The following is a 23,568-nucleotide window of genomic DNA, read 5'->3' as shown; positions in this document are numbered from 1 at the left end:
TAAATATCACTACTTTTTAAATACAGGCATAAAAATGTAGCAATTGTAGGACTATAAAAATGTTCAGCATCACTTTCAATACAAATCAATCTTTACCAAACTAACAGTGTTTTATTATTGTTGTTATTGTTGTTGTTGTTATTGTTGGTTTCAGAGAGACAGGAAGGGAGAGGGAGAGGAAGATAGAAACACAGATGAGAAACATCAATGGGAGGCCTCCTGTACAGCCCCCACCAGGCATGTGCCCTAACAGGGAAGCAAATCAGCAATCTAGCGCGGCCAGCATGGCTCAGTGTTTGAGGGTCGAACTATGAACCAGGAGATCACAGTTCACTTCCACGTCAGGGCACATTCCCAGTGTGGGGCGTGCAGGAGGCAGCGGATCAATGATTCTCTCTCATCACTGACATTTCTATCTCTCTCTCTCCTTCTCCCTTCCTCTCTGAAATTAATAAAAATATATAAATAAACAAACAAACAAATAAATAAATAAATAAATAAATAAATAAATAACAGCAACCTCTTGGTACAGGGGTCACCTTCAATCACTGAGCCACGCCGGCCAGGCTAACAATATTTTTAATTCGCATTATCTTTTTCAGATTTTAAAATTAGAAATGTTCATGTCAATTTTCTCAAATGCCCCGATGTTTAAAGTACAGAAACAAAAATCATATTTTTCATCACTCTACTAATATGTTAAAGATGTTAAATAAAAGCATGTATCACACTCAAGTATAGGTAAATTTTGTGTTTTGTTACTTGCTTTAAAATATAAAGCAAAAGAAGTGAAGACAAATGTTAAACACAAAAGTACACTATGATTTCAAGCATATTGTATGTACATTTTAACTACTAATTTATTTAAATTTTATAAGAATTCTTTGTTTCTTCTTTTTAGAAGAAACCATAATTCTACAGATACCCATCCATTATAAATATAATTCATGTAATTTTGTCTTAATAAACCTATTTTTCGACAGTATTTTAGAGTTAGAGAAAGAGTCATTATTGTGGATATTTTCTTTGATATCTAGACTGCCTTGTTCCCACTGCTGGAAAACTACATTATTTTATTCTTCTTTAAGGATAAGAATAATTATCTCAATGATTTATGTTCTAGATTTATCTAAGTTAAATAAAATAATTTACATTCATCCTCTTGCTGTCACAAGTAGGTTACTTTATAGCATATTCAAAAACGTCTACTAAGCACAGCAGATAACAAAAAGCAAACAGAAACAGACCAATAAAATCATCATTTTTATAAGAAGTGAGAAAAAACATAGAATAACCTCTGCCCCAGAACTTGCCCTTGCTCTACAATAGTCTCCCCTTGTCTGTGGGGCATACAGTCTAAAACCCTGCATGGATGAATGCCAGACACTCCCGATAGTACCAAACACATATGTACTTGGTTTTTCTTATACACACACACATGATAAAGTTTAATTTGTAAATTAGGAACAATAAGAGAGAACAATAATCAATAATAAAATGGGGATATTATAATAACATACTGTAATAAAAGTTATGTTTATGTGGTCTTTCTCAAAACTATTATACTCACCTTGTCACTTAAAGGAAACACTTTATGCTTCTCTTTGGCATATCCGAATAGCAGCATCACTACTCTTGCAAGTTTGGGGCCACTGTTAAGTAAAATGAGGTTTACTTGAACACAAGCCCTGAAATCCTGCCACAGTGGATTTGATAACCACAATAGCAACTACTACATGACTACTGGGCAAGGAACACATGCAGGATGAATACACTGGGCAAAGGGAGGGGGCGCGGACGTAGTCGGAGTATATTTCATTACGTTTCTCTGAATGCAACTACTGTATTTAGTCCATTTACTCAAAACATGTATTTGAAATAAGATAAAACTAAACCTTTCAATGCTAAATTTAATAAACCCTATTTCTTTTAACTTCTGACTTTCCTCCTTAACATATTCTTTTCTCTTAAATTTCACTCAATTTCAAGCTTTTCTCTTAATTCTTTGTATTTCTCTCTGTCTCCATTGCAAGCTCAACTTTCTGCTCTACACATTTTCCTAAGTGCTGGTGTCCAAAAGACCAACTTCTCACTCTATTCTCTCTGGGCAATACTAGCTTCCTCTGACTTCTATAAGCAACTTCATGCTGAGGACTACCAAATCTCTCTGTGTGTGTGTGTGTGTGTGTGTGTGTGTGTGTGTGTGTGTGTGTGTGTGTGTGTGTTTTAGGATCTTTCCCCTGATATCCAAACTATGAGTTAACTCCACATACATGGCTCACAGTCAACAAAATCAGCATTATCCAACCCCACAACTAGTACACACACACACACACACACACACACACACACACACACACAGCCTTCTCTTAAATAACTCATATCTTAATGAATAGCATCACACTCTACCATTTGCACAATTGGAAATCAGGGCATCACTTGTGCCTTCTTTCTCTGATCCCATGTGCCAAATCAATCTTTAATCCCTATCAATTTCCATCTCCAAACCATTTCTGAAATCAACTGATTTCACTCAAGTCCACACTATCAGTGGTCTATTTTGTGCCCTCCATTCTCTATCTGTCACCTGAACTGCTAATAAAAGAGTCCAAATGAATCCACAGGCTAATTCTATTATTTCTTATTAGCTCGGCATTCCCAACTAGATCTTCCAAAGATTAGCACTCCTTTCGGTGCGTTGGAACTTTTGACTCTGGATGCCTATTATTGGTGTTCCTTTAGGGAGCAGATGACTCTGTTGATCTATAGGAAGATGACCTCGGTGGGTGTAGGGGCATATGTGTGAAGGTGTTCATATGGCTAAAGACTGGGACAGAGAATAAATATCTGGGGATCACATCCATTAATGTATTCATCCAACTATATTTCTCATCAATTCCCTTCCATGCCATTGCCTGAGTTACTGTGAAGCGATGTGATTTATTATGGGTCAGATACCATTCAATGTCCACTCAAATTACTCTGTAGAAGTGACTCTTGACTACCTAAAGAGGTAAACCTACTCTCTCCTCTAAGTGATTTGCTTAAGCTAGACAATTTAACTTAAAGCAGTAGCATGAAAATTCATTATTTAATTTTATTCAATTAAAACAAATTGTTCAAGCAAATTTCTCTTTATAAATGGAAATTTTTTTAAAAAACACTTGGAATATTTTTACATAGAATTCAGGGAGCATAAGCTTTCTACTATTATTGTAGTTCCAAGAGTCTATTATCTCAATTACAATACTCCCTTAATAATTATTTGAATTCTAGATACCTGCTAAAATAACAATGAAGCTTACTGTCAGAAAACAAAAGCCACACTGTAGTCAGAATAAAACAGAGTCCTGGAAGATCCTATCACAGCCCATGACTTATGCAACTCTGGAGCAATAAAATTACTATGAAGTGGTTTCGTATTTTGCCTGTGGCTTACTTAAAAAGACTAAGGAGTTCCAGTACCTTCTGCTTTTCAGTGGTAAACTAGAGGTGATGTAAGAGTTCTTTCCACATTATCTTGCCAAGCAACACCAAAGTATAATATAAGAGAGAAGAATACACTTCTTTATGAGAAAAAAAAATGGTTTAGGATAACCCTAAAGTATTGTTTTCTTAAATTAATATCACTACTAAAGATAACATTTAACACCACAAAGGCAGAATGATACCAAATATATTTTATTTAACTTCCTGTGATTTGTTATATCAGATAGAGGAAGTAATTGCAATAGATGCAAATAAAAAAATATATATATACAAGCAGCCCCTTGGTTGACTTTAATGAGAAAAGCGTTATTTGGTGTTGAAATGCAAAAATTAGCTGAGTTATTCTGAATATAGTTTGAAGGGAAAGGAAGTGCTGGCCCACTCAGACACCTTTCTGTGTGCGACATGCACAGAGCATGTGGCCTCTGTGACCCTCCCAAATCAGAGGGTTAGATAAAATAATCATGAAAGCCTTTCAATGGGAACATGTCTAACGCTACCAAGTGACAGGCTTGAAGGCCATCTTTACCAGTATTAGATATTTGACTGTGCACACTTACACACACACACACACACACACACACACACACACACACACACACACAAATAGCATTAAAGCACTTTAAAATGTATTTGTTCAAGAAAATTGAAAAGAATATTAAATTCCCACAGAACTCAGTTGGGCAAGCTATGCATGTTTTCAAAAACAAAACCTATGAGAAACAAGTTGTTCTACCTCACCATAGCAGCTTAAGAAATGTATCAAACAGCACAACTCTATGCCTACTTTGCTATTTCTGTATTCCTTTTCATAAATAAAACTGTTTCTGAATATAAAAATAGCTCTTTATTCCACTTATCTGCTGAGTATTCTCTTTTTGATTGCCATAAAGGAGATCAATAGTAAGTTTTAAAAAGAAAAGGAAGGTTGATATACCTTTTAGTAGATTTTTTAAAACCCTTTTCAAAGCTCCATTTTCTTGATTTATCACTGTCATTTTGGTGCAGACCATTTAACAACTGAAATAAAGTTGACTAATGGGGAGGCTTAAACCAGAGTTTCCCTTTTCTTTTCTTTTTCTTCTACTGTATATGAATCACCAAAGAATAATGGATTCACCTCATTAGTAGCTTAAAGAATTTAAAGTTTCTTTCCTCCACTCTGTTTGGAATAATTTGTCTAGGCATTTTCACTAGTACTTGGCCTGCTGATAAAAAATAAAAAGGGAAGAAAATAATTCTACTAGTATTACTTCTATAAACATATTGAGAAAGTAAAAAAAAAAAATGTTACAGAAAAAGAGAAAAAATAATTCAAGAAAAGAAAAAATGGAAATAACCAACTTACAATCAGCATAAATAATGCATGTAACTTAGGAAAGATTCTCCATTGAGATAGAAAAATTGGATCTCACAGAAAAATGTAGACTCTGTCAATTATCCAAAATAAAACTTTTCATATAGAAATTTTAAAAATCCAACTCTGTAAATCAAATAAAAAAATAAAATTTACCTAGGACAATTCAAATACAATTGTGTTACACAGAATTAATATGCCTCTATAAATCAACTCATCAATATGTTATTAGCTATTTTTTAATTTTTTTATTGATTTCAGAAAGGCAGGGAGAGGGAAAGATAGAAACATCAATGATGAGAGAGAATCATTGATCGGCTGCCTCCTGCACACCCACTACTAGGGATAGAGCCTGCAACTCTGGGCATGTGCCCTTGACGGAATGGAACCTGGGACCCTTTGGTCCGCAGGCTTACGCTCTATCCACCGAGCCAAACCAGCTAGGGCTGTATTAGCTATTGTGTGCTAATACTATGATTGGTGATACAGGAAATATAAAAGAATTGCTCCTTCAGTTCAACAAAAATATTCAGGAAAATTATAACTCAGTTTCTCATGAATGTCAAAAGAATGATAGAAAGGATTTCATTTAGATTTACCAAGAAGTGGAACAATGTGCGTGCGGCGGGAGCAGGATCAATGGAGAAAAAAAGGGAGACATCTGTAATCTTCCAATAATAAAGATAAATTTTTTTAAAAGTACAAGACAATTTAAAGAGAAACTAATTTAGAAGAAGAGAGATTTTATAGTGAATGATAGGGTAAAGCAGAGTTGGGACTAGACAAAAGAACTGGAGAAAATCTAAAAATACCAATCCAAAAATCCAACAATACCAAATATTGTTACAATTAATAAGAACATGTAAGAATAGAAATGCTTACATAATTCTTGTTGAAGTGCAAATTTTTCTACTGTATTAACAAACAACTTATGTATCTCTAAGTTAAATACTTATATATGCTCAAAGATATATGTACAAGAATATGTTCACATATACAACATTGTTGTTGTTTTTAATATAATAATTGGGAAAAAACAGAAATAACACAAATACCTAAAAGCAGAAGACTGGATAATTAATTTTAGCATACTCCAAAAAAAGAATACTATACAACAGTGAAAAATAATTATATACACACACAACAGAAATGTGGGAGTGGGAGGGTGTCAAGTGGCCAAATAGTACACAAACCATAATAGCATTTATATTATTAAAAAACTTATAAAAAGTTAACAAAATATAGTAAGTTAAGGAAAAGGGAAGGAAATGATGACCACAAAATTCAGAATACTGTTTTCCTTGGGATAGAAAGATTTTAATAGAAAGAGACTCTCAAGGGAATCTGGTGGTATTATTTCAGTTGGCTTATGAGTATTTGTATGTTTGTTTTACTTTTATTTATATCTTATGTACAGTCATATATTTATAAATGTCACATTTTACATAAATTATCTTATTATTGATACAAATACTTTCTATAAATTTATGCTTCTATTTTATTTCATAAAATTAGTATTTATTAAAACTGGCTAAAAACTCAGGATGGCTTACATTTACAGGAAAGAAAAAAAAAACAAAAGAAAAAAAAGGAGAAATTCAGAGAAAATAGAGGACAATATAGGCTTTTACAGAAGGAAACGCAGGTCCAGTAATGTCAAAGTTACTCAGAAGTCAGGAGAATAGGTCTTGGAAAAGGTTAGAGACATCATCTTGAGACAGTAATTTTCAGATGCATGAAAGGGATAACAAACAAGCTATAAGATATAAGAGAACAATTTGAGAGAAACTAGAGGAAGTAACTAAACAGCACCCTCTGAAGAAATAAATGTGCACAAAAGTCTAGTACAAATTTTTTTCAGCTGGATGAAACCACTACATGTTTGCAGAAAGGCAGGACTCAGTGGGCACATGGGGTATATTGGAGCTGGCCCTGGAGAAAAAGACCAAAGCTGCAGGAGAAAAAAATAATTACAGAGGTTATATGTCACTTTTAAATAAATAATATTATAGTCTTGGGCATTAAAAATGATAAAGTTGCTATTCCCTAGATTGAATGTCTCACTCAATAGTCAGAAAGGCTATAAATTACAACTCAGCTACAGAACAGCTTCTTCATTCAAAGAGCTAACCTTTCTCACTTCTTTTAACTTGCCACAAAGTCTAATCTAATCAAGCACTCATAGATTTTTGTAGAAGCATCACCTCGCCCACTCCCCAATTCTCCAGGCTGCTGGTCCAAGGACAAGACTCTCCCCTCAGAGGGGCCTTGTTCCCCTTGAGACAGGAGTGGGAGGTGTAAATGGGGCCTCCAGGAGAAAGTCATAAAGCACAGAGAGGTGGGGAATTCAGAGTCTAGGATGAGTCATTAGTTTTAGGGACCTTCCAAACAGAGCTATACCCTGTCTGGCCTACCAAGCACCATGTTTTACCTTGTAGGTTAGATAGATGACCTTACAGGCTTTTACTTGGAAAACAGAGGAAGAGGATGGTCCCTTTCCTTCTGATTCCCAATTATGCCATAAGGTGGCTGATAGAGGTACATGATCTCGCTAGATGATTTGTTAGATTTACATGACTGAAGTGAGAGGGCTGGTTCTGCAACACGAGCTCTCTGTGAAATACAACGGGGTTCAAGGCTGAAATTCAACTCAGGGCATAACCTCTTGACGAGGTAGCCCAACGAACGTAAGTCAGTGATAACGAAGAAGCAGTGGACATCTTTGCCTCCTGTATTCTTCCTTTGATTCTCTTCCAAAAAGCACCCTGACCAAGAAAGACCCAAGAACAAATGCATTTCAAACTCCTGTGCCTTACAACTCAACTAAATAACTCAACTGACTCCAAACTGAGAAGCAAATAGCCGTGAGAAAAGCAAAAAAAGGGACCTTTTGCTGCATCACAAAGGCAGCATACTGACAATTGACAGAAGCTAGAAACCCTGCAAAAGGAGCTCTGAAGGTGAACAAGGAGCTTCCTGCTGCCAATCAATAAGGCCCTCCTGGTTGTACAGGGAGTGAATGCCATTTACTAGCTGGGCTGCATTATAACTGGCAAATCCACTTTATTTTCCAGGAGATCTCGGGGCATAGCATGCCCTTTTATGGCACAAGGAAACTTACTTGGCATATGCGACAAAGAACTTGTCTGACTTGGAACCACTGGTACATAAAGCAAATAAAAGATTAGAAGCCACCCAGGTGAAGGAGATTAGAGACTTAAGGGGCAGATGGAGGAGAAGAGCATCATCTGGACATCCTTCATCCTTTATAATAAGGGAAGGTTCCCCAGCGACCCCAGCACAAAGAATAAGCTTAAATGAACAAAATCTAGCAATTATGTTGACAAAGGCAGAATCCATGAATAGACTTTTTCTTTTGAATGTGATCTTGTCTGCCAAAATCTGATTACCTTTCATAACAAGTAAATCTCTTCTAAGCAAAAATCTCTGCGAAGTAACAAAAATGTGCCTTGCCCCCCGCAGGTCATCATCCAAAATGTTAAACGTCACAACTTTAAGAGTCCGGTTGGAACAGATGGGGCCTGGATAATAGCAGAGCGGAGATGGCTAGCAAATGCTGAGTTAAGGGCCAGCTTTGATCTGCTAAGACTTAAAAGAACGACTTTTGAAAATCATCACTGTCATCACTCTGCTCTGCTGATTAGACTCTTCTGAGTGGTCCAAAGGCATTTAGGAATCAAAATAATTTTTTTTAAAAATCTCTTGACCCGGATTTGGAAACTCCTTAATGTTAGTGTCCAGTCTACTTAACGTAATTTATCATTCCTCCTCATTGTAAACCCTCCACTTCAATCAGACCTGTGTGGAGGTCCCCACACACAGAATCATTCTCATTTCTGACCAGTTGAGGGCGTGCTATGTGTCTGGTAACTATGAAACCTAAACCCCCTTTCACTCCTGCCTTCACATATCTAGATACCCCTCCGCTTTAGTCTGAACACTCAACCTTATGTTTTGCTTCCTTCTTGGAGCTCTTTTAATAATATGGATTTCTCTACTCCGTTGGACATTTACTTAAATAACAATATAAGACAGCCAATATAATGCGTCATCTCCCTGAGATAACTTTTGTTTTTCCCCCATTGTTTTATCACAGCATTTTCAAACATATAAAATTTAGAGATAATTGAGATAATTGTGCAGAAAAATCCTATATAACCATCACCTGCCATCAAAAATTATCAGCACATAGCAATCTCTTTATTGGACTTAATATTTCCTGAGGAAAAATAAGAAATTGTTTCATACTTGTTTGTTTCCTTTCCAAGCCTAGAATAGTGCTAAGTACATAGTAACAATTCGCTGAACACTTGGTTGGTTGAGGAAATGAATTAAAATCCAGTCTGCCAAAGTTCTAGTCCACATTCAGCTTACTTCATGCAATCAATTATTGGACAGACAAAACATAAAAACATTCAATGTCTTTTAAAGAAACATACACAAATGATATCAAAAAAAATTCTCCTGAAAAATTGAATGGAAGTGAAAAAAATTATAACCCTACTCTGAGATCACCACTTAATATCTAATCAGCAAGTCAAATTTGCTTTTGACACCAAATTGGAAAATCATACTAATATATAAAAAGCCAAGGGCCGTCACGACTGAAACAACCAGACAGATGACCGAACAGCAGGTTGCGTGGGGCAACCAGGTGGGCAGGGGGGTTAGTGAGGGACGACCAAATGAATGAACAGCAGGCTGTGTAGGGCGACCAGGCCAGCAGGGGGGGAAGTTGGGGGTGACCAGGCCGGTGTGGGCTGTGGGCAGTTGGGGGCAACCAGGCTGGCAGGGGGCACAGTGAGGAGCGACCAGGCTGGCGGGGTGGAGGGAGTGGGGCAGTTAGGGGTGATCAGGTCAGCAGGCAGAGGCAGTTAGGGGTGATCAGGGTGGCCGGGGGGGGGGGGGGGGGTTAGTTAGGTGCGATCAGGCAGGCAGGCAAGTGAGCAGTTAGGAGCCAACAGTCCCAGATTGTGAGAGAGATGTCCAACTGCCGGTAATCAGACATCCCCCAAGAGGTCCCGGATTGGAGAGGGTGCAGGCTGGGCTAAGGGGACCCCCCCACACACCCTGCCGTGCACGAATTTCGTGCACCAGGCCTCTAGTTATCAAATAAAAAAATAGCCTTGCTTGCCGAAACCGGTTTGGCTCAGTGGATAGAGCATCGGCCTGCGGACTCAAGGGTCCCAGGTTCGATTCCGGTCAAGGGCATGTACCTTGGTTGCGGGCACATCCCCAGTAGGGGGTGTGCAGGAGGCAGCTGATCGATGTTTCTCTCTCATCAATGTTTCTAACTCTCTATCCCTCTCTCTTCCTCTCTGTAAAAAATCAATAAAATATATTTTTAAAAAAAATAGCCTTGCACATTAGAGAGGGTGTAGAATTTATCTTTAGTGAACCTGACTCAATTCTGGCTAGCAACATGACCTTAAGCAAGTCATTTATCCTCCCTCAGTCCTTATCTCTAAAATAAAAATAGTTGTACTTTCCCTAGTGACCTCACTATTGTGAAGATAATTTTTTTTTAATTTGTCAAACTTCTTTCTAAAATACAAAGCACCACCTAAATAGTACAGTCTCTATTGCATAACCAGTCCTCTTGCAAAGAGGATCTAAAATCCACTTAGGGACCAAGACAAAAAACTATCTAAAATAGTACAGGCCAAATATCTGAAGAGCAATGTAAGCAAAACAAATACAAGGAGTAGTGTTATGTCTAGCTAAGGCTTCATGGTAGAGGTGGGCATAAAGTTGGGTTTTAAAAGTTAAATAGGATGCAGACAAGGGAAAAGAAGAAACAAAGGCATTTCAGAAGGTAGATACTTCATGTATAAATTCACACATGTTCACACACACACACAAACACAAAATGCCAAAACTGTGCAAAGAGCAATTAGAGCAATTTTCAGTTTGACTAATTTGCAAAAATTAATGGTAGAGACTAGAGCAGTTGACTGAGGCTAAATTATGAAGGCCTCAAATAAAGGCTAATCATTTTGACCATATAGGAAGTATTCACAAAATCAGAGTAGCTCAATATCAGTAACTTAGCATCCCCCCGACCCCAGTAATCCTATATAATAAAAGCCTAATATGCTAAGTGTCCAGTTGACCGGTCGGCCGTTCAACCAATCAAAGCATAATAAGCTAATGATATGCTAAGACCGCTCAACCACTCATTATGACATGCACTGACCACCAGGGGGCAGACAGTCAACTGGTCAACCAGCCACTATGACATGCACTGACCACCAGAGAGCAGATGCTCCAACCAGTAGGTTAGCTTGTTGCTGGGTCTGGCTAATGGGGACTGAGTGAGATGGGCTGGACATGCCCTGGAGCCCTCCTATGGACCCTCCCCACTGGCCAACCTCCTGCATCCCTCCCTGGCCCCAACTGTGCATGGATGAGGTCCCTTGGCTTGGCCTGTGCCGTCTTGCAATCCGGGACCACTCAGGGGATGTCAGAGAGCCAGTTTCAGCTCGATCCCGCAGGCCAGGCCGAGGGACCCCACTGGTGCACAAATTCGTGCACTGGGCCTCTAGTCTTATATAATAAAAGCATAGTATGCAAATTGTCCCCTTGACCAGAAGTTCGTCCAGGAGTTCAACAAGGGGGCAGCAGCCGCCAGGGGAAGAGAGGAAGGCCCCGGCTGGTGGCGGCAGCAGTGGCAGGTGATCGAGGGAAGGGAGGGAGGTCCCAGCCGGCAGCCGCTAGTGACCCTACCAGTGCCTTCCCTCTGAGGTTTGACGGTCCTTTGGTTGATCTCTTATACCCCCCTCCCAGCCTCCCCTACCTTCCCTCTGAGGTTTGACGGTCTTCTCTGTCTCTGGATCTACTTTTGTTCATCAGTTTATGTTGATCATTATATTCCACAAATGAGTGAGATCATGTGATATTTATCTTTCTCTGACTCTATTCTGTCTCTTTTCAACTTTGCTAGCTTTAGTTAATGGCCTTCACTTGTAAATAAGAACTTTACATAGACTACTTTGCAGCTTTCACTACTTCCTTCAAACTTCATAAAACACGTATGTAATGAGTAGACTAGCTATCATCTAACATTGCAGGGACTGAAACTTAAAGGGCCCACAAAACAGTCACTCAAAGAGCAGAGGATGACCAATGGACCAGGGATTGAACACAGGCCAAATGAAATCCAGTTAAGACCTTAACCCAATATATAAGATGGTCTCGATTTTATTCTCTATCAACATAAAAAAAAAGGAGATCTTCCATTTCTCTCATGCAGCCAGTCACAATACCTAATGTAAAGGGTGGTAAAAACAAATAGGAAGGAAAACATGAAAGAAAAAGAAAACAAATAGCAACACCTGCCCCCCCAAAAAAAAGGAATTCACCCTCCTAGTATTTATGGGCTAAACTGGCTTCATCCCTTTGTAAGCCTTACATTATGAAATTTCACAATCAAACTGCAATGACTTTTAATAAATATTAACCCAAGAAATGGATTAATATCTGTTTCAAAGTATTATATTTGTGCTGCTGTTGCAAAATGGTTGGATCTAAAGATGTTTAAGTTTGAAGCAAACTTTGATCTCTAGGTGCTGAAAGTTTTCCATTTTTATTATTTTATTGAATTATTACTTGGTATACACTTATGACTATAGACCTTATTTTGTAAACATAAATTGAGAATTGATTTACTGCTTCCAGAAAGCTGAGAAGAATTTTTTTTTTTTTTAAAGATCATTCAAAGAATATTAAGAATCCAAATCTCATCAGGGAACTCCAGTGGTATGTGCAATGGTTATTTATATAACTAAATGCAGAAATTACATGTAGCGGTCAGTTTAATAACACCAGTTTTAAAAACACTTTCTGAAAATTATGACAACTAAATTTAACCGTAAATTGTCTGTCAGATTACATAAGTGGATGTTTTTATTTTCAGTGTCCAATGGTTTTTTTCCTTTATATTCCAACTTGTATCACTAACCACAGAATTAGATTATATATATAACATTATCTAAAGGAATAGTAAAATAGATACAAACTATACAAATGTCTGACATTTCCCTTCTATTTCCCGCTTAAATACAATCTCTCGATTGACAAACTATGAGATATTTACATCCTTTTATTATTCCATTATGTTCGAAGAAATGGAACTGAAATCATCACAGCATAAAAGTTAAATTTTAGATAAAAAGATAATGTCACTCATTTTTGTTTTTTCCCATGAAGAGCTAAGATTCTGCTCACATTTTAGACATAGTCTGAAATGGGAAAAAAAATCAGTCTTTGAAATGGAAATGAACAAAGAGGTCACACAGAAATTCAAGTTGCACAGAAACCTAAAAACCCTTTAAAAAAAAGACCAATTCCAATTAACTATCAAAGAAAACAGGCAAACTAACTGAAGGAATTGATTTTCAATTGTTATCTTTTTTTTTTCTAATATGACATGCTATTGCATTAACAAATGGCAGAACATGGTCAGAAACATCATTAAACTGATCAGAAGGAGACAGCTCTTTCATTGTTTTGTGTGTTTGGCTATGAATCCTGCCCTAGAAGAATACATTTTTTTCTAATCTTGGTACATGAAAATCAGCCCGTTAAATGTCTGGTAAATAATTTACACAGAGGTATAGAAAACAAGGAGTCAGAAGTGTGTTGGTTCAGATTCAAGACACTGGGCTGAAGGGGAGTGAGCAAAGAACTGGCATTCCCCCCTGCCCCTTGGATAAAACAACCTCCTAAGGAAAACAAGTCATACACTGAACAAACACTATCTAACTCTTCTTACTGCTCATTATTTTCCCACTGCTATTAAAAGATAAGTGAATTTATTTCACAGATGTATTTCTCAAAAGAATTAGTGAAGGGGCCCTTGACAGCTCCTGCTACACTGAATAAAAACAGGTATGATTTAACAGAAAAAGAAGAGACTGCTGTCATATAATTGCAATAATTATCGTGTTAACTAGAAAGACTCTTCTCTTCATTTGTTTACCTTTATTTACAAACTGTAAATTTCATCAGTGAATCAATACACAAACAGAATCTAACAGGAAAGTAAAGCTGATGTTTTATAATAAAAGCAAATCACTGTCAGGAACCAGGGAGAAGTCACCCTCATAAGGTTGTAAGTTTCAAGAAAATAGTGACTATAATAATGTGGGAGTTTCTCCAAACCCATTTGGAGTACTTTAAGTGAAACAAATAGCGAATCATTAAGACTAAAAATCAGCAGCAAAAGGCTGCTTCGTTAATAACAAGTATTTGCCAACATAAAAATGAACCCAAGTGCCCGTGTCAGGAAATTACGGCTGCCATAACCAAAATAAGCCTATGTAATTGTGACTAACTTCAGAATTCACTGATATGGCTAATGTGCAAACATTTAATAGCAAGATTAAGTTACTAAAGAGGAAAAAGGAAAATAATTTTGACCACTAAAGAGCCAGCAATTTAGTCCATGCATGAAGATGAGAAACATTCCTTTAACACTGAAGGTAAGAAATGTCCAAACCTGCATAGAATTTCTATGAGTTGATTGAACCAACTAACAAAAATGCCAGGAAGCAAGATCTCAAGTGCTCCTGAAGAATGACAGTTCTGCAGTTTCTTATATATATATGTGGAATTAAGAAGGGAAGGCAAAGATTACAGGAAGGTAGGAGAAAGCAATGTGGTGATTGGATTACAGTATAATTGGCAACATTATGTAATCTGGAGGGTGGTTAGCCTTTCAAGGGGTCTAAAGAAGAGCCATTTCCAAGGTGTGTTAACCTAGATGCAAAGAAACAATGGACAGGGATGGCTTAGGCTAAAATAAACTTTTACTAAGAAGTTACAGTCCTGAAGCATGACTCCTCAGTTAGGATTTATCATCAGGTCACCCTGTGAGGTACTTTACATTAGGTTTATTACAGAGCTCCTTTTTCATCCACATACTGGATTAAATATTAAAACTAACTAAAGGTGACATACAGGAAGTATCCAGCCCAGGGTCTTACACATAGCAGACACAGAATAGATGAAGTGTCCTTCCTTTCTTTCTTCTTTCAATCATTGATTGTCTTATAGCCCTATTTACTTTTAAGTGTCTTCTCTCTGCAACTGAACTGCAAACATAAATTGTTTCATTCATAGATACATATGCACACTTTTAATTCTCCCCTATGTCTCACATGTTTTATCCATAAACAGTATGTGGTGAGAAATGTGACTGATTACTTGAAAGCTCAAAAAAGATGGGACATAGTACGTTAGGACGCTTTTGGCTGTATAGGAAAAGACCCATCTAAAAGTTGTTTAAAAATTTGTTTTAATTTTATTATTATTTCACCTGAGAGTAGGACCCTGGCCCCTTCCACACTTTCTTCTTTTCCTCAGTTTCTTATCTCCTACCTCATAGCTACATGGCAACTGCAGTAGCTCCAAGCATCATGTTCTCATGTAACAATATCTCTCTCTCTTAGCTGGGAGGGATATCTTTCTCAGAGGTCCCCCAAAACTCACTGGACAAAGCTGTGTCACATGGCTACCCTTACCTGGAAAGGAAGTTGTGAAAGTGAGGTGGGAGTCCTGCCAATGTGGAAGAAAGTGAGAAGACTGACTATTGAATAGAAAAGTAATCTATAATAATAAAAGCATAATATGCTAATTAGACCTGACAGCCGAGCAGCAGAAAAACAGTCCGGAAGAAGCCGGGCACTGCAGCTGTGAGGGCCGAGCCCCTTGCACGAATTTCGTGCATTGGGCCTCTAATAATATCTATAACACTGTTATACAAGATAACAAGTCAGAGTCAACTATAATGCTTATAAATAAAGTTACAGCTATAAGCTCTATCTAGAGTTATGAACAGAACTGTATCCCCCCTCCCCAATTCATATGTAGAAATTCTAATGCCCAATGTGACTATCCGGAGATAGGGCCTTTGGGAGGTCAAGTTCAATGCAGTCATAAGGATGGGACCCTAATCTGATAGGCCTGATGTCCTTAAATGACGAGCAAGGGACACCAGAGCTATCTCTCTGTACCAGGTGAGGACACAGTGAGAAGGTGGCCAACTGCAAGTCAGGAGGAGAGCCCTCACCAGAAGCCAAATAGCCTCCACCATGATCTTTGGACTTTCTGCTGTCTAAGCCACCCAGTCTGTAGTATTTTGTTAGGGCCTCCAGCAGACTAACCCGTCTAAGAAAGAAAAGTCCTGCCGTCCTTTATTCAGTGGGGCTCTACATGGTTGAATGACAACCTGTAGAAATTGGAAGAGTTTCAAGAGCTATGGCACAGAAATTATATCCACTTTTCCTCACATTTTGCATGGATGATTCATAAGCATGCTCTTACTCCAGCCCTTGTCCCCAAAGACCAATCTTTTAGAGATCTTCTATTTTAAATAAACAGTCCCTTGGTTTAAGTCCCAATCTTCCTAGGTCCAAAGCCAGCAGTCTCTCTGGAGTGTAACAATCATCCCATGGCCAAAATATCAGCGCAATACACGCTGACATAAACCTTCAGAAAGGAAACAAAAACAGAAAATCTCATGCCGTCCAGTTCTTACATTTTTTCAAACCAATGAAAAATGTTAAGAAAATGAGTTGTAAAACTTCAGTATTTGTTTCTCAGGGTATTAGGAGGGTTGTTTTTTTTTTTGGGTGTGTGTGTGAGTGTGTGTGTGTGTGTGTGTGTGTGTGTGTGTGTGTGTGTGTTTAAAGGCGCATTCTGCTATATTATCACTTTTCCAATTTCTGGCCAAACCCCTGTAGTTTTCATCACGCATCATTTTTGTGATTAATGACGTGCACCCAGTTAATGGAAAACAGCAGATTAGGTTTCCACTAATAGTTTTGGAAGTTATGTCTGCCTGCCTCATTTGGTAACAACCTCACTGTTCAGTAAGAAACTAATGGATTTAATCCCAAAGCAGAACTTAGTTTACGCATACTAGACAGGTCAGATTTCCAGAGTGGAGAAAATTATACTTTAGAGGCATGCTGATCTTCCATTGAAATTTAACACCGAGATCATGCCTCATGTGTTTTTTTTTCTCATTTTACTTCTATTTAGTAAATAATTTAAAAATTTACAATACTTACTTGAGGCCTATAAAAATAGGCAGAATTAGTATCTTGTGACCATTGCAAATAAAACAAATGTAATATGACATTTTCTATAATTAGTATACTGAGCAGTAAAGACATCTATTGCCTTGAAGACACAGGTGAGAAACAGTTCCTTACATATTAGTGTAGCAATGCAGTGCTTATGTCATAAACAAAACTGCATTTCCGTGTTTTGTTTCACTACAGTGTGCTAGCTCCCAATAATTGTGGTTTAAGAAAAACAATGTGGTACAGGAGAAAGCTAGTCCCATTTCGGCCTCAAGTTACTTTGGAAACACATCTATCTTTTGTTTTCATTTCCCGGCTACATTTCATATTTATCTCTCTTAAGTCATTTAACAATTGCTGTATTATTTCAAATTTTATCTAGGTATGTTTCACATTTCCTATCTGGACTAGGCTCCTTAAGGCGACACTCCACATCTGGTTTACATTATTATCTCCTACACTGCCAAGCAAGACTATAAGGCTCAGAGGAAGAGGGACGTGCCCAGGATCCCCAAGGGTGAGCACGGTTTGACCTCATGCTAGTAAGGTGTCAAGTAAGTTGACATTTGAATAAATAAAAAAACCTAAAAAGAAGAGCATGGAGGGGGAGGGAAGTCTAGGTGAAGCACAGGTGATTTTCAGAGCAGTGAAAAAACTCGGTATGATATTCTAATGATGGACACATGTCATGCATTTGTCAAACTCTTAGAAGGTACAACACCAAGAGTGAACCTTAAAATTAACTACAGACTCTGAGCGATTCTGATGTCAATGTAGGTTCCTCCATTGTGTACCATTCTGGTGGTTGACGTAGATTATAGGGGAGGCTATGCGCATGTGGGGGTGGAGGATATATGGGAAATCTCTGTACCTTCCTCTTCATTTCGCTGTGAACCTAAAACTGCTCTAAAAAAATAAAGTCTTTTTTTAAAAATAGCATGGTTTCAAAACAAGAACATTCTGAGCACATATGAAATCCAGTAGAGTCTGTAATTTTTTTGTTTACCCATCATAATGTTAACTAAACTTTATGGTAAACACATACTATGTGCCAGACACTTTTCTAAACACTATATATATATGGACTCATGTGATAAAATAAGCCAATGAGGTAGGTACTATTGTGGTCCTCATTTTTCAGAGGAGGAAAATACAGTCAAAGAGATTAAAGAATATGCTGAATGCCGCACAGCTGCAAAATTAAAGTCAAGATTCACCCAGGAAGGTTGGCCCCCAAGTTCATGAGCCTTATCCTGATCTGCCAGGTAACCAGAATTCATTATTTGGAGAACCATTTTTGCCTTTATTTCACAAGGTCATGTATATTATTTTTTTCCTTTTTCAAATCACAGGTTAAATATCTTGGGATTAAAAACTACTATCTCCTCATTTTTGAATAATCCATAGCAAATATGATTTAATTACCACATTGACTTCCAGTTAAGGCATCTGGTAAGATGGAATCACTGGAAAGGACAAATCAGAGCAGATTTTTAGTTCAACCGGAAAATGGAAAAGAGAGGAACACTGCAGGTATATGTAAGCTATGGAGCTTTGTCACACAAAATGGGGGGATCCCCCCTCCCACTTCCAGGAGTATGATTTTTATACAAAAATTAGCCTATATTAATTAAAGGTAGTTTCACTCTGGGGCTATTTTCTTTTTTATTTCTTTTTTTTAATATATATTTTATTGATTTTTCACAGAGAGGAAGAGAGAGGGATAGAGAGTTAGAAACATCGATGATAGAGAAACATCGATCAGCTGCCTCTTGCACAACCCCTACTGGGGATGTGCCCGCAACCAAGGTACATGCCCTTGACCGGAATCGAACCTGGGACCTTTCAGTCCGCAGGCCGACGCTCTATCCACTGAGCCAAACCGGTTTCGGCAGGGGCTATTTTCTTTTTAGTAGTTTTTACTGTTGTTAAAATTGGGCGAGAAGGGGGTTGATTAGAGGAGTGGTCAGATAAAAAATGGCTCAAGCAAAGAAAATACAGAATTCTCCTCTAGAAATAGAACAAAAGACAAGGAATTACAAAAATTAGAGTATTAAAAAAATGGTTCAAAAAGTTTGGAGAGTGTAAATTATCTGGAAAAGAGAAAATGAGTTAAATTATGGGGAAAAAGAAAATAATTTCTATGTATATCTTTACTTAATCTAGAATATGGGGAAAAATAAAAAAATAGCAGTGTCTTTAAGAATGAAAATGAGTAAGCAGCTAGCATGACCCATTGCAATAGCTATATTTTTTAAAAATCCATAAAGATTCTGCATTAAGCAGTAGTCAAAAGTTTTTCATGCTATTTCCTAATAGCGAAAAGGCAACATAAATATAGTTTGTGTTGAGCTGGTTGTTTCTAATAACTGATGTACAGGTACAAATACGTATCTAAAGGACAGAATCGATGAAAACATCAACCAAATAATTTATTGAGCACTAACTAAGCACATGAAAAATGTTCTACTCTGCTATTCACTCTCATTGATTGTGAAGTTTTGCAGGTTAAGGGAAAATGTGTGGAAGCAAAGTAATCACTTAAAAAATGATCTGTGGCTCAAATTTCAATCTGCAACAGACATTTACCCATAGGTTCTATATATTTCATAGTCTTTTTCTCTGACAAGAGATCTCCAAAAAGATCTCACTGGCCAGGTTGAAACCTTCACAGAACCTTTTTACACTGCTAACTTAAACACGGCAGGTACATGTAAACTAGAGGGCTTTGTCATGCAAAATAAGACTGAACAAAGAAGCATTCATCCAGTTCTAGGCACTATAACTCAACATTAATATTGCAGAATCTGGGCCATACAAAAAGTTATTAATGTAAATGACTCAAAGGGAGGTGTTAGAAAAAAATAAGGGGAAAGTAATCAATGCATGTCATTTCTTAGTCACAAAGGAACACAAGTATGATACCACAGAGATTATTTGTTGGATTCATCAAACTCTATTGTATTTTAAAGTACAAGAAACCATTCAATTCCTTCACCAGCTATCTACACGGGTAGCAAAGAGCAATCAGGGCTGACTATAGGCAATATGACTCCATAACCCAACATTTTAACAAGTATGCTAGACTTGTTCTCTGGGCCTTGTAAGAAGCCTGCATAAGTTGACAGTATTATTTTGCTGAATCAGAGCCTTTTCTTTTTTTCAATGTTTTGTTACACTCCGACAATAGATCTCTGTGAAGTCAATATGTCAGTGCATGGTGCGGGTGCCCCAGCATTGACAGCCAGGAGCCCCCTGCTGTCAGGGATGAGCCCACTGGCCTTTCTTCCAGTACTGGAGCATTAGGCCACCAATCCAGCTACCACATACGCAGCCCTCCCGAAGCTCTGACCTCCCCAGACGACGGCTCTCCCAGACTGAAGAAAAACGTCTTTCTATTCTGGGATAATGGAATCAACTACCTAATGAAACCCCACTGAAATCTCAAAAGACTCATAACCCTGAATGAAGAACCTTACCTGTGGAACAACACCTATGAAGTAAGAGGCTTTTAATACACAGAAAATCAACTCAAAACAAAGCAATTAAAACAATACATTGAATTTCTCCCTTCCTTGGGAATCAAGACAAACCTAAACTGGAGAAATGGTTAATTTTTAAATAACAGAAATGAAACTGTTCTTAGCTTATAAACTACTCAGTGAACATTGCAAAATATACTATTACATAAACACATTCTCATTAAGCTCTCTAATAAACTACAAATGAGCAAGCCATTTAAAAGTTTAAATCACAAGTTCTAACACAAAGGTGAACTTTCAAAAGAGGTAACTTTCTATTTCCAGGAACTGAATCTCATAGTGAGGATTATTGAACAAACCTAGGCATGAACCCTGACCAGGAATCGAACCCTCAACCTTGTGATATATGGGACCATGCTCCAACCAACTGAGCCACCTAGTCAGAGCTGTCTGCTTATTTTCATACTTCAAGTAACTGTCAAAATTATTCAAATTGCCTCCCTTTTAGATATCAGATTTCATGAAACACTATTTCATGTTTACTTTCCAGATGTTATTTTCAAAAAGCGAGTAAACCAATCACATCTGAATATTGCATTCAAATCAAAAACACTATTTCTTCCTGCACAGACACACAGAAATATATCTGCCAATAAGTAGCTTTTTGCCAAACAACCAATAAATTTTGTACCTGAACTATTTTTTTCCTTTAGGTGGAATGATTTTTCTCCATTATTCAAGATTTTGCTCCAAGGTATTTAAACATTTGCTCAAGGGAGGGTTAGACGAACAACCTTACATTTCTATGGGGCTAATATTTACATCTAAGCATTATATACATGGTGAGATCCAACGACAACCAAACATTAACCAGAAAAGAAAGGATGATTACCTGATATTCATTGGGCCAAAAGGTGCTCACAGCTAGCTCAGCCCGAAGCCAATCTCTACCCGTGAATCCAGTCACATTCCAAATTGGATTGGCAAGAGGTCCCTTGTTCACCCTAACTAATATGTTCAAAGTGCCAGGGTTCAACCCTTTCTGGCTATATAACAGGTAACTGAAATCAATACAGTGAGTGTCATTCTCCTTCATTGTAGGCAGCTGAAGTCTGGCTTTTTCTCCAGGGTCGTGGTCTGAAGAGTCCACTATCATATAGGAACCTGAAATGACATTGCATATAATAAAGTTAAACAAATATATAAGCAAAAAGGAATATGTAGTAGAAAGAATACTAAACACAATACCAATCTATTCTCAGTGTTACATCTAACTCAGGATTACAGAGCCACAGATACCAAACAAGTAAACAAATAAAGTTCTTATAGGTGACAGACATTGTTCAAAGCACATAACATGCATTATACATCTGCTCTCTGCAATAACCTGTTATTAATCCTATTTCACAAGTTAGAAAATTGAGAAATAATTAGTAACCTCTTTGACTATTTGAATAGTCAAACAGGTAGAGCCTGGTTCAAACCCGCATTTGCCTCTAAAAAATCTTTAGTATTATTAAGCAGAAGTCTTTTAATATCAAACAAACAAAGCAAGACCTTACGGGCCTGATTTACATAGAGCATGCAGCTTTCCTTTTCCGTATTCATAATACTATTGTAGAGAAATGGTCTAAAAGTGTAGACACTACTATCATTTATAGGTCCAAACCCAAGATCATCAGTTATAAAAGCTGTGTAACCTTTTGCAGTGTACTAGCCACTCTGAACTTCAGTGCAGAGAAAAAATATACTTTGCAGTGTTAATTCTGAGGACTAAAATTTTAAAATGTCAAAATTTCTATACTGAGAATCTGATATAGGGTAGATTCACCTGTCTAGAGCCTCACCCACGAAGCTTTCAGCTAATCACCATGGCCATTGGTCCCAATTCTGCAGTAGTCCTTCTGCTCTTCTATGGCTTCCAGAAACCTGGCTTGAAAATCACAAATCTACCCTACTTCCATTGATTTAATAAATATTCACTGGTTATCTATCACGGGAAGGCACAGGACATAAAGAGCCCTACTGTCATAGAACCTCACAGTCCCACCCTCAAATATACAGTTCTGCACTGTACGCAAAGGTCATATAGTACAAAGTTCAAAAATGGGACTTGAATATCAGCTGATGGTATTAGTTCAAGGTTATCTCCGGAAAAATAATCAGTGTTTCTCACGTCACTATTCATTTTCACATGGACACACATCACAGAAATGCAAATATATTTATGGATTATACTTAAGGTTGAACACAAATTTTATTGTACAATACTTCCCCCTAGATGTAAATTAACCTAAATGTGTTAGGCATAGTGTTACAGAGCTTAGTGTCACAAAGGTTGTATTTGGACCTCTCTCCTAAGCAATTTGTAGAATCCATCAACCCTAAAACACAGTACCTTTTACCTATGATACTAAACATTCATTGACTGTTAGTCTAATTAGTTCAATTAATGCCCCAAAAGGTATGCAAACCATGGAAGATAAGAGGACTTCTACTATATAGGAAATACAAAGTTTAAATCTGACCAATTCCCATTTGGTGGTATTATGATTCAGAGCTTGTGGCAAGATTTCATATGATAACTCTGATACTGTTACAATAACCTGGTTATTATTAACAGGGGAGGAGTAAAGGGAAGACTAGATAATACAGGCATGCCATTTATACAGCTTTGCTAATTTAATGCTCTCCAAGTCTCTTCCCTGCTGATCGATGAGGGAAGGAACTGGATAAAGGCAGTTTGGAGCATGCCCAGTAAGGTCTGAGTGACCTGGGAATGTGCCTACCAGTCTCTCAGTCACACCTGGGGATTGATTAGTCAGTGGCCAGAATAGGTATGGTCACTGCAAGCACATGAAACATGAATATTTCAACTTTGAAACAAAGGAATGAGCTTTCTTGATCTCTCTCTCCTTCTGCTCCTCCTCCTTCTGACTCCTGTTACAGGGGGGCGGTGTTCCCCTATGCCCACCTGGCTCTTAGCCATGTGGGCCTCCCCTCAATGGACTAAGGGACTTTAATTAGTTGAGCCTGGCTGCAACATGCAACAGTAGCTCTGAACACGGGCCTTGCTTAGGGCTCTAATGGAACCCCGGCTCTTTCAGGACTGGTTTAAGAGGCATGGGAC

The 23,568-nt window shown here is 37.7% G+C and overlaps 1 protein-coding gene across 2 annotated transcripts in view; it reads right to left on the bottom strand.

Annotated features, from left to right (window-relative positions):
- The window catches only part of PTPRK (protein tyrosine phosphatase receptor type K), a 477,611-nt gene that overhangs the window by 267,241 nt on the left and 186,802 nt on the right, over positions 1–23,568 (bottom strand). For both annotated transcript variants that reach the window (XM_008138467.3, XM_008138476.3), the window contains exon 3: positions 21,331–21,602. In XM_008138467.3, coding sequence (XP_008136689.1) covers positions 21,331–21,602 — 272 coding nt within the window. The remainder of the gene's footprint in view (positions 1–21,330; positions 21,603–23,568) is intronic.

This window comes from Eptesicus fuscus, chromosome 10 (genome assembly GCF_027574615.1).
Source record: "Eptesicus fuscus isolate TK198812 chromosome 10, DD_ASM_mEF_20220401, whole genome shotgun sequence".
Taxonomy (NCBI): Eukaryota; Metazoa; Chordata; class Mammalia; order Chiroptera; family Vespertilionidae; genus Eptesicus; species Eptesicus fuscus.
The sequence above is the reverse complement of the archived record's forward strand: the minus strand, read 5'-3'. Positions and strand labels throughout refer to the sequence as shown.